The sequence below is a fragment of the Agelaius phoeniceus genome, assembly GCF_051311805.1.
Source record: "Agelaius phoeniceus isolate bAgePho1 chromosome W unlocalized genomic scaffold, bAgePho1.hap1 SUPER_W_unloc_1, whole genome shotgun sequence".
Classification (NCBI taxonomy): Eukaryota; Metazoa; Chordata; class Aves; order Passeriformes; family Icteridae; genus Agelaius; species Agelaius phoeniceus.
This window is the reverse complement of record NW_027509866.1, coordinates 5,579,191-5,595,707: the sequence shown is the minus strand read 5'-3', so window position 1 is coordinate 5,595,707 and position 16,517 is coordinate 5,579,191. Positions and strand designations below refer to the sequence as shown.

Here is a 16,517-nt window from a genome sequence, read left to right as displayed (position 1 = left end):
GAGGAGGTTCCTGGGTTTTTTCATCTTTAGCATATGTGGTTAACAGAGGTGTGTTCAGTATCTCAGTGGTTTAACAGGATGTCAGTTACACAAAAAGTTTTACATTACTTTTAAAAATTCTTGTCATGTATTACGACAGATATTCAATCAACAAAAAACACTTCTGAAAGCATTGACTTGGGCCATTCAACTTCACAAACTCTAAGCTTGTTCAATTTAAAGTTAATCAACATTTGCAGGAGCACAGAAACAGAAGAAGAAGACACAGAAAGAGAAAAACACAAAAAAGATTCAGAGAAGCACACACAGCTACCAACTCCTGGATTCCAGCACTGTTCAGATGGAAATTCCAAGAGGAGGTAGGGGCAAGATGTGTGCTTGCCTTGTGGTCAGCCTTCAATACCCCTTGGTCTCCCTGGGCCCTTCCCCCAGGTGGGGCTTGGGCTCATTTGGTCCCTCAGGAGCTGGGCTGGGGCTGCAGAGGTGGCTGTGGAGCATTGCCTGTGCTGTGCCAGGGACTGGCAGCCACTGCTGGGCTGGGATAGAGGCTCTGGGGGGATTGGGGTTTCAGGGCAGGGCTGGGCTTCCAGGGCAGGGCAAGGCTGGACCTGTCCCTTCCTCCCCCACACACAGAATGTTTCCAGCCAACAATCTCCTCCAGTCTGTCAAAATAGGGAAGGTTGAAGGTGAAATCCCAGTTCTGGCCATGGGCACCTCGAGGAGCAGGACAGTTCTTTTCCATAGGAAGGAAAACATGGAGCCCCAGTGTTTGGAAGAGAGGTCAGAACCTCACTAGTCCAAGGCCATTCAGACTTGTCAGGAATGGCAGATTTTGTCTGGGAGCCGTCTTTCCTTTTAGGGAGTTTTAGAGATGGAATCCCAATCTTGGTAATGGGCACCTGGAGAAGCAGGACAGTTCTTTCCCATAGGATGGAAAGCACGGAGCCTTCCCCAGTGTTTTGGGGACAGATGGGAAGTGACCCTTGTGAAGCCACTGCAAGACAGACTTGTCCTGGCAATATTCCTATGGTAACAATCACTGGATATAAGGAAATTTGGAGGTGAAATCCCAGTTCTGGCCATGGGTACCTGGAGATGAAGATCTTTCCCATAGGAAGGAAAGTACAGAGCCCCAGTGTTTTATTAGCAGAAGAGAAGAGACCCTCAACATGATAAGGTCAGCTGGACCAATCAGGTGGCCCCTGGGAGACCAAGCCAGACCTGTTCTGAGTTTTCTTGATTTTATGGGGCCCTGCAGTGTCATAATGGCCCCTAGGTTCCATAAGGCCCCACAGTGTCACAATGGTCCCAAGAATTCCATGAGGCCTTGCAGTGTCACAATGGTCTCAGAGGTTCCCCAGGCACCACAATGTCATGTAACTTCTCTGTTCCATGAGCCCTGCAATGTAAAAATGGACCTTTGGACCCTGGGGGTTTGCAGTGTCTCAATGGTCTCCTTTGGCTCCACAGTGTCAGAGTGGTCCACTGATGACATGAGACCCCACAATGTCACCCTGGAGCTTTGGTTCCATGCAGCCCTGCAGTGTCACAAAGGCCTCTTGGTTTCACAAGGCCCCAGAGTATCACAGTGGTCCTCTTGGCTCTGTGGGGACCTCCAGGGTCACAATGGTCTCCATGATTCCAAGGTGCTTCACAGTGTCACAATGGTCCCTTGGTTCCATGAGGCTGTGAAGTGTCCTAATGGTCTCCCCATAGTTCCATGAGGCCTTGCAACGTCACAATGGACCTTTGGCTCCATGTGGTCTTGCTGTGTCACAATGGCCCCTTGGTTCCATGACACCCCAAAGAGTCATAATGATCTCCAGGGTTCCATGAGGCCCCACGGTGTCACAATGGACCCTTGGTTTGATGAAGCCTCTCAGTGACACAATGATCCCGACATTCCATAGAGCCACACAGTGTCAGTACGGTCCCCATGGTTCCATGAGGCCCAGCAATGTCACAGTGCTCTCCATGATTCCATGAGGCCCCACAGTGTCGCAATGGTCCCTTGGTGTCACAGGGCCCCACAGTGTCACAATGGTCCCTTGGTTCCATGGGCCCTGTGCTGCTGCATTCCCCCCTCCCCTTCTCAGGCCGCCCTGCCAGCTGAGGAATGCTCCTTGGGGCTCGGCCTTGGCCAACAGCCCCTGGGATCAGCTCCTCTGCAGCTCCTCACAAACACTGTCTGCTCCAGGCACTGCTGCTGCCCAACCAGCTCTTGCTTTCGGTAGCAGCAGCCCTGGGAACTGGTTTTGTTCCCTCAGTGGCACAACATCCCTGTTCTCACCCTGCCAAAGAAAGCTGTTGATGCCAAGTGTGGCCAGGATGACTTAACCTTACCTACATTGCCTGTAGGTAAGGTTAAGTCACAAGGTCTAAGTGAAGTTAAACACTGCTAAGAGTTGTTGTTTTCTTAAGTTGTTATGTTTAATATAAGTTATAAGCTGAATTATATACTGTTAAATGTTAATCCTCTGTTAAAATGCAAAGTCATAGGTTATAAGTTAAATTAAATCCTGCTAAATGCTGTTTTTTGCTAAATTGTGAAACTGAAGGTATCAGTTTAGGTTAAGGTGTAAGTTAAGTCCTGTTAAGTTTGAGCTGCGTTAAGCTTTTGGGCCATATTCCTTTTATCCTTCCCCTCACTGTCCTTTTGTCACACACACAAAGTGACAGTTCTGAGTTCATTTCTGGATTGAGTGCCTGGATTCTGTTTGGTTTTGTTGTTGCTTTGTTTCCTTAGTGTGCCTGAAGTGTCCAGTCAGGAGCAGAGTGACTCTTGCCAGGGAACTTTGTGCTGCTGTCCCTTAATATTCAATCTGATTTTTGCTGATCCCTTGCTGGGGATTTTTTCAGCACTCTCAAGGCCTCGTTGGTACCAGAGTGAAGGAGCCCTGGCCCAGGCTCTGGCCCTGGGGGACATGGAGACGCTGCCGGGGGGTCCCTGTCCCCCTGTGCCACCCCCAGGGCCCCGGCCCCCCGTCCCCGTGTCAGGCTCTGGGGTCGATCTCGTGGAACATCCTCTGGGGGAGGCTGCGGGGCCGGGGGCGGGGGGACCCGGGGGGACAGGGGACCCCACTGTGCATGAGCAGGGTTGGACTGCTCTGGGGGGAACTGTGAGGGGGGCCGGGGCAGAGTGACCTCCCCAGGGACCTCACACAGCCCCTGTGATGTCACACAGCCCTTGCTTTGTCACACAGCCCCTGTGATGTCACACAGCCACCTGTGATGTCACACAGCCAACTCTGGGATGTCATCCTGGAATGTCATGCAGCTGCACTTTGATGTAACAGAAGATTCTGTGATGTCAGAAAGTCACCCTGTGATTCCACAATCTGTACTGTGATGTCACAGCCTGCTTTATGATGTTACACAGCCACCCCGTGATGTCACAACCCTCTCTCTTATGTCACAGAGCCACCCTCTATGAACGCAGGATCTGCTCTATGGCCTCACACCCTACTCTATGATGTCACAGACATATGTGTGATGTCACAACCCCCTCAGTGATGTCACAAAACCCTCTCTGATGTCATACTCACACTCTTTAACGTCACAGCACACACTGTGACCTCACAGCCAGCTCTATGATGTCATACAGCCATGCCATGATCTCACAGACTGCTCTGTGATGTCACAACGATCCCTTCTATGATGCTGTAGCTGCTAAATTACCACACACAACAAACTCTGTCTTGTCATACCCCAATATGTGACCTCACACAGCCCACTCTGTGCTGTCACACAGCCCCTTGCTGACATCACAGCTGCTCTGTGCCTCCATGACACAGCCACAGAGGAGCTGCTGTGACACAGCCCCCTCTGGGACATGCCACAGCCCCTGCCAGTGCTGAGCCCCTGGGAGCTCTGTCTGTGCCCTGCTGGTGTCCCTGAGGGGCCCTGGCAGTGCCCCAGCCCTGCTGGGCTGTGCACAGGAGCTGCTCCTGGCCAGAGCTGTCTCTCTGCAGCTCTGCTGCCCTTGCCAGGAGCTGCCTCTGGGCCAGGAACCCGGCCCAGCTCAGCAGCCCAGACACAGCACAAGGACTGTAATGACCCTCTGGGGCTTTGGTGCTCTTTGTGTCTGCCATGGCCAAAGTGCTGCCCAAGTTGGCTCTGTCAGGGCTGTCTTGCAGCTGCTGCCCATCCCTGTGCCCTGTGCAGCCCAGGCTGTCCTACGGTGTCCCTGCCTTGCGCCTCTGTCCCTGCAGGCTGTCGGCATCCCCCGGCTGCCCCACCTGGCTGGGCCCTTCCTTTGCTGACAGCTCTGCCTCCTGCCTGCCTCTGCCTGCCCACACAAAGCCTTGGGCTTGATATCAAAAGGGTTCATTCAATTTTTACTGTGCCTGTGAATTTTAGCACAGGAACAAGGCATGCAGGGGCTGCTTTCCCAGCAAGGATGGCTGGAAGACAGGAAGACATCTGGCTCAAGAATGTAGTGGCAGAAAAAAGAAGGACTGAAACTGGGAATTTGGAGTGGGTTTTATGGTAATGAGTAAATTGTAATACACATTTAGTGACGCTGGTAGAATTACATGTCCACATAAGACTGGGGCTATCCCTCACTAGACCTCAAGCCTGAATAAATGATACCCTCTTAAATAGGAAATTAGTGTTAAGGAGCCCTATTCTGATATTTCAGAGACTTGGTGACAGCAAGGCCTCACAGAACAAGGAGTCAGCTGTGAGACTGTGCAAACTCATGGAACAAAGGGTCCATTGTGACTCTGCAGAACCCAATGGAACCAAAATCCATTTTGGCACACTGGGGCTACATTGAACCAATTGTGATACACCACATGGTGATACTGCAGATCCAAAGACACCATTGTGACCCTGAGAAACCTCTTGGAACCAAGGGGCCATTCTGACTCATCAAGGCCTTGTGGAATCATGGGTCCATTGTGACACTGCAGAACTAAGGAGATGCTGTTGGCTGTGTGAAAGCTCATGGAACCAGAAATCCATTGTGACACAGCAAGGCCTTCTGGAATCAAGGGTCCATTGTTAAACTCTGTGGCCTCATGGAACCATGAGCCATGGTGACACAGCGTGGCCACATGGAGCCAAGGGGCTACTGTGACACTGCAGATCCAAGGAGACCATTGGGATTGAGAAACCTCATGGAACTGAGAGTCCATTGTTACACTGTGGGACCAGTGGGACCAAGGGGACCACAGTGACTTTGTGGGGCCTCATGGAACAATGGAGACTGTTCTGACACTTTGGGACCCACTGGAACCAAGGGGCCATAACAGCATGGCAGGGCCTCATGGATTCAAGTGGACTACAGTGAACCCTGGGGGTCTCCATGGGATGAAGGGTCCAAGGAACCAAGGATACCATTGTGACACTCTGGGGCATCATGGAACCAAAGGTCCATTGTGACACAGCAGGGCCTTGTGGAGCCAAGGGGACCACAGTGACACTGCGGGGCTCCATGAAACCAATGGTCTGTTGTGACACTGCAAGGCCTTAGTGAATCATGGAGACCATGGTGACACCAAAGGCCTCATTGAAACAAGGGGCCATTGTGACACTACAAGGCCTCTTGGAAGCAAGGAATCATTGTGGTACCATGGAGCGTTGGCATGCCAAGGGGCAGTTGTCATACTGTGTGGCACCAAGGAGTCCATTGTGACACTACAGGGCCCCATGGAACTAAGGATTTGTGGAACAGTGCTGGAACACCTGGAACCAAAGTTCCATTATGACACTGCAGGGCCTCATGATATCCTGGAGGCCATGATGACACTTTGAGGCCTCGTTGAATCAAGGGGCTCTGCAGGGTCTCATGGAACCAAGGAGCCCCTTCTGACATTGTGAGTACCCATGGAACCAAGGTCTAGTGTGACACCATGGAACCAAGGAGACTGTTGTTGTCTGGTTTTGGCAGTACAAAAGCTCACGGAACAAAAAGTCCCTTGTGACATTGTGGGGCCTCATAGAACCAAGGAGACTGATATGACACTTAGGGACCCACTGGAACCAAGGGGCCATTGTGACACCACAGGGCCTCATAGAACCAAGGCAACCACTGTGACACTGCAAGGTCTCATAGAAACAAGGGGCCACTGTGACACTGCAGGTCCCCATGGGAGCAAGGGGCCAGTGTAACACATCCAGGCCTGATGGAACCAAGGGAGCATTGTGATCATCAGGAACCCATGGAAGCAAGGAGCCATTTTAAGACTACGACCTCATGGAACCAATGGGCCATTGTGGCATTTCCCATGGAAACAAGGAAACCATTTTGACACTGCAAGGCCTCATGGAAGCAAGGGGCCATTGTGCCACTGTGGAGCCAAGGAGACCATTGTTATATCACTGGGCCTCATGGAAACAAAGATCTGTTGTGATCCTACAGAGCCTCATGGAACCATGGGGCCATTGTGATGCTGCAGGGCCCCAAGGATCCAAGAGCATGGAACAGGTCTGGCTGGCTGGGCCTCCTGGGGGCTGCCTGACTGGTCCAGCTGACCTTGACATGTTGAGGGTCACTTCTTATCAGCCCCTGAAACCCTGGAGTCGTGTGCTTTCCTTCCTGTGGGAAAGAACTGTCCTTCTCCTCCAGGGGTTCATGGCTGAAATTGAGATTCCTCCTCCAAATTTGATTATATCCAAGGATTATTCCCATATGTCACCTGTCAGGACAGACAGCTCTGGCTGTTCTTGGTTTTTTGGGGGCCAACTCTCATCTGCCTTCAAAAAAGAGGGGGCCTGTCTTTTTCTTCCCATGCAAAAAAACATCTTTTATGTCTAGGCATCCATGGCCAAAACTGAGGATCTACCTCCAAAATTCCTTATATCCAAGGATGACTCCCAGACAAAAGCTTCCAGGCCTGTCCAGGTTCCCTTGGCTTCCTGAGGGCCAGCTCTCATCATCCTTTGAAACACTGGGGCCCTGTACTTTCCTTGCTATGGAAAATAATTGTCTTTCTTGTCCAGATGCCCATTGACAAAAGTGGGGTTTGGCCTCCCAAATTCTGTCTATCCAAGGATTCTTCCCTGACAACAGGTCTGGCTGGCCTTGGCCTCCTTGGGGCTGCCTCAAATCAGCCTTTGAAACACTGGGATCCACCCTTCCTTCCAGGAACCCATGGCTGAAATGGAATTCCACCCCTAATACTCCCCAAATATCCAAGGGATGCTTTCAGACTAAAGCTGCAAGGACAGGCAATTTGAGGTGTCATGGGACCAAGGGTCCATTGTGAAACTGCAAGACCCCATGGAGCCAAAGGTCCATTGTGACTTTGCAAGGCCTCATGGAATCATGGAGACACAATTAAGACACATCACAGCCTCATGGAACCAAGGAGACCAATGTGACACTAAGGGGACTCATGGAATCACAGAGACCATTGTGACACTGCGAGGCCTCATGGAACCGGTGAGACCATTGTGACCCTGAGGGTCCCCACAGAACCAAGAGGATCATTGTGATACTGTGGGGCCTCCTGTAACCAAGAGGCCTTTGTGACACTGCAGGGCTGCATGGAACCAAAGCTCCAGGGTGACACAGAGGGGCCTCCTGTCATCAATGGTACATTGTGACACTGTGGAGCCAAAGGAGACCATTGTGACGCTGCAGGGGCTCATGGAATCATTGGGACCATTGTGACACTGCGGGGCCTTCTGGAACCCAGGGGCCATCGTGAAACTGCTGGATCCCATGGAAACAAGGGGTCATCATGACACTGCTGGACCCCATGGGATCAAGCCACCATTATGGCACGGCGGGGCTCCATGGATCCAAGGCACAATTTTGGCACTCTAGGGCCCCACAAAACCAAGGGAACACAGAACAGATCTGGCTGGTTTGGCCTCCCAGGGGCTGCCTGACTGGTCCAGCTGACCCTGGCATGTTGAGGGTCTCTTCTCATCTGCTGCTGAAGCACTGGGGCTCCGTGCTTTTCTTCCTATGGAAAAGAACTGTCCTTCTCCTCCAGGTACCCATGGCCAGAATTGGGATTTCATCTCCAAATTTCCTTATATCCAAGGATAGTTCCAATAGGAATATTGCCAGGACAAGTCTGGCTGTTAATGGTTTCACAAGGGTCAGGTCTCACCCATCCCCAAATCCCTGGGGAAGGCTCCATGCTCTCCTTCCTATGGAAAAGAACTTTCCTGCTTCTGCAGGTGCCCATGGTTGAGATTATGGTTCCACCTCCAAAATTCCTTAAATCCAGAAAAAATCTGGCATTGCTGAAAAGTCTGGATGGCCTTAGCATAGTGAGGCTTTCACCTACCGTCCAAACACTGGAGCTCTGTGCTTTCCTTCCTATGGAAAAGAGCTGCCCTTCTTGTCCAGGTTCCCATGGCCAGAATTGGGATTTCATCTCCAACATTCTCTGTTGTGACAGACTGAAGGAGATTGTGGCTCAAAGCATTTTGTCTCTGGGGGAGGAAGGTCCAGCTGTGCCATGCCCTGGAACCCCAATCCCCCCAGAGCTTCTATCCCAGCCCAGCAGTGGCTGCCAGTCCCTGGCACAGCACAGGCAATGCTCCACAGCCACCTCTGCAGCCCCAGCCCAGCTCCTGAGGGACCAAATGAGCCCAAGCCCCACCTGGGGGAAGGGCCCAGGGAGACCAAGGGGTATTGAAGGCTGACCACAAGGCAAGCACACATCTTGACCCTACCTCCTCTTGGAATTTCCATCTGAACAATGCTGGAATCCAGGAGTTGGTAGCTGTGTGTGTGCTTCTCTGTATCTTTTTTGTCTTCCTCTCTCTCTGTCTACTTCTTCTAATTCTGTCCTCTTGCAAATTTTGAGTAACTTTAAATTGAACAGGCTTAGAGTAGTGATGTTGAATGGCCGAATGAATGCTTTGAAAAGTGTTTTTTGTTGATTGAGTATAATTTTAAACCTTTTGCCAAAGTTTCTCTGATTTTATAAAGTACCCAGTAAAGGTGGTTTTGTTGTTTTGAGCTCCTGGGAATCTCTTGTGGTTATTTCTCCAGCACATCCAACTCAGATGACACAAATAACTGTATTTCCTTTTAAATGTCTCATTGAGAGAGTTTTTTAGTGAATGGAAGTCAGGGCTTGTCTATCCTGCTTGGCCAGCCCAGGCAGGGCTTTCCCAGCCACATTCCACACTCCATTGCCCAGCTGGAGCCGCTGGTGCCTCTGAGTTGTGCTGCCCCAGCCCCAGGGACGCTCTCCTTGTCTGCCCATTCCCCCACGGTCTCTGGGCAGGGATGGCCTCACTGGGGGCTGCTGACATCCTCAGCAACTTGGAGGCTGCTGCTGAATTTTCCTGCTCCAGAGGCTTGTTCAGCCTTCAGCTCTTCAGTGCAGGAATTCAGTGTCCCAGGGCTCATGAACATTCAGAACACCTGAACAAGCCAAGCCTCTGGGGATCATTCGATTTTAATTTTCAAATCCTTTGTGGTTAAGTAGATCTCAGTAGTGTATTGGAACGGAATACATGATATTTAAAAAGACAGCGAGAAAACATTTTGTAGGTCCTGTTTATTTTTGTTTCCCTGTTAATTAAATGATATGTGCAATCTCCGATTGACACTGAGTCCAGGTAGTTCCTCATGCAGTTGGAATAGATATGCAAATCCAGACTCTTCATGGCTGACAATAAATCAGACTCTGTCCCTACCCCCAGCCCACCATTTCCCCCATCCAAGCCCTGGCACTCAGAGCAGCCTTGTGCAAATCTGAGCTCCCTCCAGCCCAGGCTGCACCTGCAGCTTTCAGCTCCTTGGCTCCAACTCCCACCTGCTTTCCTTGCAGAAGGAGCTGCCCGAGACACAGAGGGATGTTCATTTCTTGTCAGCCAACAGAGCCAAGGGAAGGCACAGCTCCATCAAATGCCAAAGTCGTTCTTCTCCCTGGCCCTGCCCTGCCCCTGATCCCCACAGCCTGTCCTGTTTCCTTCATCCCTGCATTGCCAGGGACTCTCTGGGACAAGGGAGCTCTGCTCTGGGGATGGAGGGAGGTCCAAGTGCCACCATTGGAGTGGGAACCACAACTCATCAGGTTTGTGTCCTTTGGGGGTCAGGAACTGGTGAGACTCAGAGGCACAGAAAGTTTCTCCTCATGGCCAACAGACCATGGTTGAACAGGACACAATTTAATAACAATCACACTCTTCCCTGAGCTATGTGCAATGTCCCAGCAGCATCTGATGAGTCCTCCATCCACAAGTAATTTCCATACTAAAAGTAATTCTGGACAAACATGGTTCTGTGATAGACATAAACAGAATTAAGTTCTTGTATCAGGATGCTCATCCTGGAGTGGGGGCAAAACAGCTCCAACAATTCCTGATTTGCAAAGCTGTCAGTGGTGGACGGAGAAGGGAGGTCAGGCTGCTCTTGGTGTTGAGGAAATGCTGAAACCAGCCTGACTCATTTCATCTCCTCCTGTCCTGGCTGATCTCCCCTCTTTCCCCTTCCACCCATTGGCTTTTGTCTCCCACCAGGCCCCCGGTGAAGAGCCTGGCTCTGTGTTCTCCATCCCCTCCTCGCTGGCACTGCCAGGCTGGGATGAGGAGCCCCTCAGCCTTCCCTGCTCTGGGCTGGACAAGCCCAGCTCCCTCAGCCTCTGCTCACAGCCCAAGGGCTCCAGCCCCACCTTGGAGGCCCTTCCCAGACCCTGCTCCAGCTGCCAGACATCTTTCCTGCCCTGGGCAACCCAACCCAGGCCACAGTGACCTGGAGAATCCCCGTCCTTGATGTCCTGCTCACACAGCCCTGGCCCCTTGTCCCCATGTCAGGCTCTGGGGTGGATCCTGTGGAACATCCTTTGGTGGAGGCTGTGGCTCCAGGTGGGCCGGGGGGATCCCGGGGGACAGGGACCCCGCTGGGCATGGACAGCATTGGACTTGTTGGGAGAAACTGTGAGGGGGAGCTGGGGCCGAGTGACCAACCCAGTGACCTGACACAGCCCTGCTGGGATGTCACACAGCCCCTCTGGGATGTCACACAGCCCCTCTGGGATGGCACAGCCCCTTCTCTAATGTCACACAGCTGGTCTCTGATGTCACAGCCAAATCTGTGATGTCATAGTCTGCTCTATGATGTCACAGCTGGCTCTGTGATGTCACAGAGGCAGTCTTTGATGTCACAGCTGATCAATGACCTCACATTACCCACTCTGTGATGTCACAACCTACTCTCTGACCTCATGTTACCAGATGATCAATTGCCTACACCAGGTGAGCTGACACCTGGAGCTTGTTCTCCATAACCCCAGGCCTATGGAAACCACACAAGGCCCATTGTGTGAGAAGGGGAACTGGAAGTTCAGCAGCCTCAGGGTCCTGCCAGCTCAGCCAGGCCCACTGGAACATTGGGGTCCACGACCACGAGGGACCACCAGAGAGCCCCCCAGGACAGAAGAACACATGGGTAAAGGGGAGGGGAAATATGCTAATGATTTTGGGGAAATGATTATCATATGTGTGTTTAGTCCAAGACAATCAATGAATATGTGAGCAAAATACAGAAAATAAACAGAAACTTTCCTGTACTCAGCATGCACAGCTTTGGGAGGAGCTCTCCCCCGTGCATCCAGCTGAATAAAGAATGCTGCTTCTTAATGCTACACTGGGGTTAAGGAGTTTTCTGTTTTGCCGAATTTTTGGTGACACTCCCAAGGAAAGCTCTGTCTGCTGCTGTTCACACGGAGGCTGCCTGGGGCCCAGTGACCATGAAATAATCAAGTTTTCAATGTTCTATGAAAGAAGGAGGGGCAGCAACAAAACTTCTACACTGGCATTAGGAAGGGCAGACTTTGGCCCTCCCCAGACTTTGGGGAGTACCAAATCTGGTACTGATTTTTTGAAAGGAAAGAGCCCTTTAAAGCAAAGGGATCCAGGAAGGATGGACAAATTTCAAGAAAGTAGTCTTAAGGGGGAAGGAGCAACCTGTCCCAGTGTGCCAAAACATGATCTAGAGAGGAAAAGGACTGTCCTGGCTGCCGATGGAGCTTTTGTGGGAACTCAGGGGAAAAAAGGACCAGCAATGCAGAAAGTGTTTAAGGATGTCATTAGGTTATGAAGAAAGTGATGTGAAGAAATGAAAGCTCAATTAGAATTTAAACTGGCGGCTTGTAAAAAGAATAAAAAATGTTTTTATAAAAACAATTATAGCAAAAGGAGGGAGAAGGAGAACCTCTACTCTTTATTGGATGCAGTTAAAAATAGAGCAACTGAAGATAAGTAAAAGACAAAGCTACTTAATATCTTGTTTGTCAATTTTCAATATTAGGACAGGCTGTCCTCAGGACAAGTGTTCTCCTGAGCTGGTAGATGGGCACAGGGAACAGAACAGCCCCCTGGAATCCAGGAGGAAGCAGCTGGGGACCTGCTGAGCCACTCAGATGCTCACAGGTGTATGGGATCAGATGGGATCCATCCTAGGGGGATGAGGGAGCTGTGGATGAGCTCCCCAAGCTGCTCTCCATCATTTACCATCAGTCCTGGCTCAGCAGGGAGGGCCCAGAGCACTGGAGGTGCCAGTGTGAGCCCATCCCCAGGAAGGGCAGGAAGGAGGAGCTGGGGAACTCCAGGCCTGTCAGCCTGACCTGGGTGCCTGGCAAGGTTATGGAACAGATCACCTTGAGTGCCATCCCAGGGCACCCACAGGATGGCCCAGGGATCAGAGCCAGCCAGCGTGGATTTCAATACCTGCATTGATGGTCTGGGTGAGGGGATTGATTCCAGCATCAGCAAATTTGCAGATGACACCAAGCTGGGTGTGAGTGTGGATCTGCTGGAGGGTAGGAGGGCTCTGCACAGGGCCCAAATCCAGCAAGGTGAGGTTTAATAAGTCCCAGTGCCGGGTCCTGCACTTTGGCCACAACAACCACTGCAGCACTACAGGCTGGGGAAAGAGTGGCTGGAGAGCAGCCAGGCAGAAAGGGACCTGCAGGGACTGATGGACAGCAGGCTGGACATGAGGCAGCAGTGTGCCCAGGTGGCCAAGAAGGCCAATGGCTCCTGGCCTGGATCAGGAATTGTATGGCCAGAAGGAGCAGGGGAGTGATTTTTGTCCTGTGCTCAGCACTGGTTGGGCAGCACCTCGAGTGCTGTGTCCAGTTCTGGGCCCCATAAATTAGGAAGGCCATGGAGGGGCTGGAGCATGTCCAGAGAAGGGCAACAAGGCTGGGGAAGGGTGTGGAGCACAAGTCCTGTGAGGAGTGGCTGAGGGAGCTGGGGTTGTTTGTCCTGGAGAAGAGGAGGCTCAGGAGAAACCAGGCCATGTCAGGGCACAGGCTGGACTAGATGATCTCCAAGGCCTTTTCCAAACTTCCTAATTCTGGGATTCCCTGAAACTACCCATGGAGCAGTTGCAGGATGAGCCCTGGGCCTCCTCTTCAGCAGCTCCAGCAGCCCAGGTCCCTCAGCTTCTCCTGCCAGCCCCAAAGCCCATCCTGTCAGTCCTGCAGAGCCTCTGCAGCTCCTCCTCACTGCCCAGAACAGGGAGCCCCAGAGCCAGACACAGCAGCCCAGATGTGCCCCCCTGGCCTGGGGTGCCTGTGGCAAGGGAGCAGCAGCAGGCACTGCAGGAGCCTGCAGACAATTCCTGCAGCACTTGTAGGATGATCCTGCTGCCCAAGGGACGTTCCCATGGTGCCAAGTCAGGAACTGCAATGGGGAGTGGGGCCAGAGAGGAAAGGGCAAACAGGGATGGGCTGTTTGCAGGGGAGGCAACAGGGCTGGGCAACATGAAGAAATCTGGATTAGGAAAGAGGAAAGAAAGCAAAGGTGAAGGTAAGGAAATACTCAGGGCAGTTTGGGGGTGGCTGCCAGGCAGCCCTGGCTCTGAGCAACAGCGTCTGCAGTGGCACAGGAAACTCCCAGCTGATGGGAACAAACTTTCTGGCTGAGTGCAGAGGCCAGGACAAAGCTGAGTGGTTTCCCTGGTGTCCCGCAGGCCTTGCTGGCCCCAGGGGCTGATGGCATTTGTGCTCCCTCAGGTTCATGTCCCCACAGCAACAGCATGGGGGTGCTGGCCCTGCTGTGTGCAATGCAAACAGGGGCTGCTGAGGCAGTGCTGCCGTGTCTGTGCCTGCAAGGATGGGGCACCTGTGTGAGCTGGGGGAGAGGCCAGGGCTGCAGAGGGGGGATGTTGTTGGTAGCTGCATGAGGACGCTCTGGGACGCTGCCCTGGGCTGTGCAGCGCCCTGGGCATGGATCAGCCCCTGCTCTGCTGCTCCTTCCCGTCTGCCCCAGGGCCCTTGCAGAGCCCCAGCCATGCTGTTTGCCCCCAGCCTGCCCACGGCCAGCCTGGGGCTGCTGACGGGGGTTTCTGTGCTGAGCATTGGCCTGGCCGTGTTCTGGAGAGAGCCTGGGCAAGGAGCCTGGAGCCCCCAGGGCCTGGCCTGAGGCGTCAGCGCTGCCCCAGCAGTGCCCATGGCCTGTCCCTGCTGCAGCCCCGGCGCTGCCACCCCCAGGGCTGTGCCCGGCCCCGAGAGCACTCAGGCCCTGCAGCAACACCAGGGCCACCAGGGCAGCGGGGCAGGGCCACGGCAGCAGCACTGGCAACACCAAGTGCTGCTGCTGCTGCTGCTGCTGCTGGGCACAGCTGCTGGGCCAGCCCTGATCTGCCCCAGCTCTGCACACAGACATTGCTGCTGCAGCTCCAGAGAAGGCAACAAAAGGGCATCTCTACAGAAAACTCTGCTGGGAGATCCTTTAGTTCATTTAAAGCCACCGAGAGTGCAGCCCCTCATTGACACAGTCTGTGGCTACAGGGAAGATGGAGAGAAATAAAATGAGAAATGGCACAAACAATGACATTTATTTGTGGACAATATTGAAAAAGTAAAACAAAGAAAAAGAACCACTCAAATTAAACTAACAAGAAGTGTCAAGACTATTTTTATTACAAGTGCTTTGCAGAAATTGGCCAGCAGTTCAATGTTCCTGAAAGCATCCAGTCATCAGTGTGCACACTGCAACCTTGAGCTCCTGGTTCCTCAGGCTGTAGATGAGGGGGTTCAGGGCTGGAGGCACCACCGAGTACAGAACTGACAGGGCCAGATCCAGGGATGGGGAAGACAGGGAAGGGGGCTTCAGGTGAGAAAAGATACCAGTGCTGAGGAACAGAGAGACCACGGCCAGGTGAGGGAGGCAGGTGGAAAAGGCTCTGTGCCGTCCCTGCTCAGAGGGGATCCTCAGCACAGCCCTGAAGATCTGCACATAGGAGAAAACAATGAACATGAAACAACCCAATACCACACAGGAACTTACAGCAATGAGCCCAAGTTCCCTGAGGTAGGATTTGGAGCAGGAGAGCTTGAGGATTGGGGGGATTTCACAGAAGAACTGGCCCAGGGCATTGCCATGGCACAGGGGCAGGGAAAATGTATTGGCTGTGTGCAGCAGTGAATAGAGAAAGGCACTGGCCCAGGCAGCTGCTGCCATGTGGGCACAAGCTCTGCTGCCCAGGAGGGTCCCGTAGTGCAGGGGTTTGCAGATGGACACGTAGCGGTCGTAGCACATGATGGTCAGGAGATAAAACTCTGATCCAAGGAAGAAGTAAATCAGAAAGAGTTGTGCGGCACATCCAGTGTAGGAGATGTTGCTGGTGTCCCAGAGGGAATTGTGCATGGCTTTGGGGACAGTGGTGCAGATGGAGCCCAGGTCAGTGAGGGCCAGGTTGAGCAGGAAGAAGAACATGGGCGTGTGCAGGTGGTGGCCGCAGGCTACGGCGCTGATGATGAGGCCGTTGCCCAGGAGGGCAGCCAGGGAGATGCCCAGCAAGAGGCAGAAGTGCAGGAGCTGCAGCTGCCGCGTGTCTGCCAATGCCAGCAGCAGGAAGTGCCTGATGGAGCTGCTGTTGGACATTTGCTGCACCTTGGCATGGGGATCTGTAAGAAAAGAAATCATGGAATAGTTGGGTTTGGAGAGGACTTGAAATATCCCAGCACAGCCTGGGGGCACTTTCCCCCCACTGCCTGCCCAGGGCTCTGCTGCCTGGAGCTGTCCCTGCCAGCAGCTGCTTCCCTGTGCCCAGGGCTGGGCCCTGCCAGTGCTGCCAGAGCCCAGCCCAGCCCTGGGGGCTCAGCTCTGCCCTGCAGAGCCCTCCCAGCTCAGGCACTGCCCAGGGCTGCTCTGGCTCTGCAGGCTCTGATGGCAACATCAGAGCAACCCTGAGGAGGCTGGAAAAGCAACACCGATGCTGCCTCTGAGGGGCCCTGTGCTGATTTCTGTCTATGCCTGCTTTATTCAGATCGGAGAGAAATTTGGTTTTTTTCCACCAGAACTGACAGATCAATATCTATGTGGAGTTTCCCATCCAGGAAACCCAGAGCAGTAGATTAAAACAGGAGGATTTTCCCTTTTATGCAACCCCTGCATTGCTGTGCTCCCTGTATAATCTACTTGGAAATGTTCTGCAGTTAAATGTCATGCTTGGAGCAGTCCTGAACAATGCAGCATCCTCCCCACACAAGGGGAACACTTCCAAGCCTCACCAGCTGTCTCCTCCCACCCAGATCTTGTGCCCCAGGGCTGGGAGCAGCTGCCAGGGCTGGCTGAGAGCTGTCCCT

The 16,517-nt window shown here is 52.8% G+C and overlaps 2 protein-coding genes across 2 annotated transcripts in view; both read right to left on the bottom strand.

The window, feature by feature from the left end:
* LOC143692460 (uncharacterized) overlaps positions 1 to 16,517 on the bottom strand; it is a 157,779-nt gene that overhangs the window by 28,639 nt on the left and 112,623 nt on the right. The gene's annotated exons all lie outside the window — the stretch shown is intronic.
* On the bottom strand, positions 14,881 to 15,837 carry LOC143692529 (olfactory receptor 14C36-like). Its single transcript, XM_077172773.1, has one exon. It carries the CDS (start codon positions 15,811 to 15,813, stop codon positions 14,881 to 14,883), a length of 933 nt encoding a protein of 310 aa, XP_077028888.1. The 5' UTR covers positions 15,814 to 15,837.

Excerpts from the sequence above, each read along its gene's own strand:
- LOC143692529 (XM_077172773.1), bottom strand. The coding sequence starts at position 15,813 with ATGTCCAACAGCAGCTCCATCAGGCACTTCCTGCTGCTGGCATTGGCA.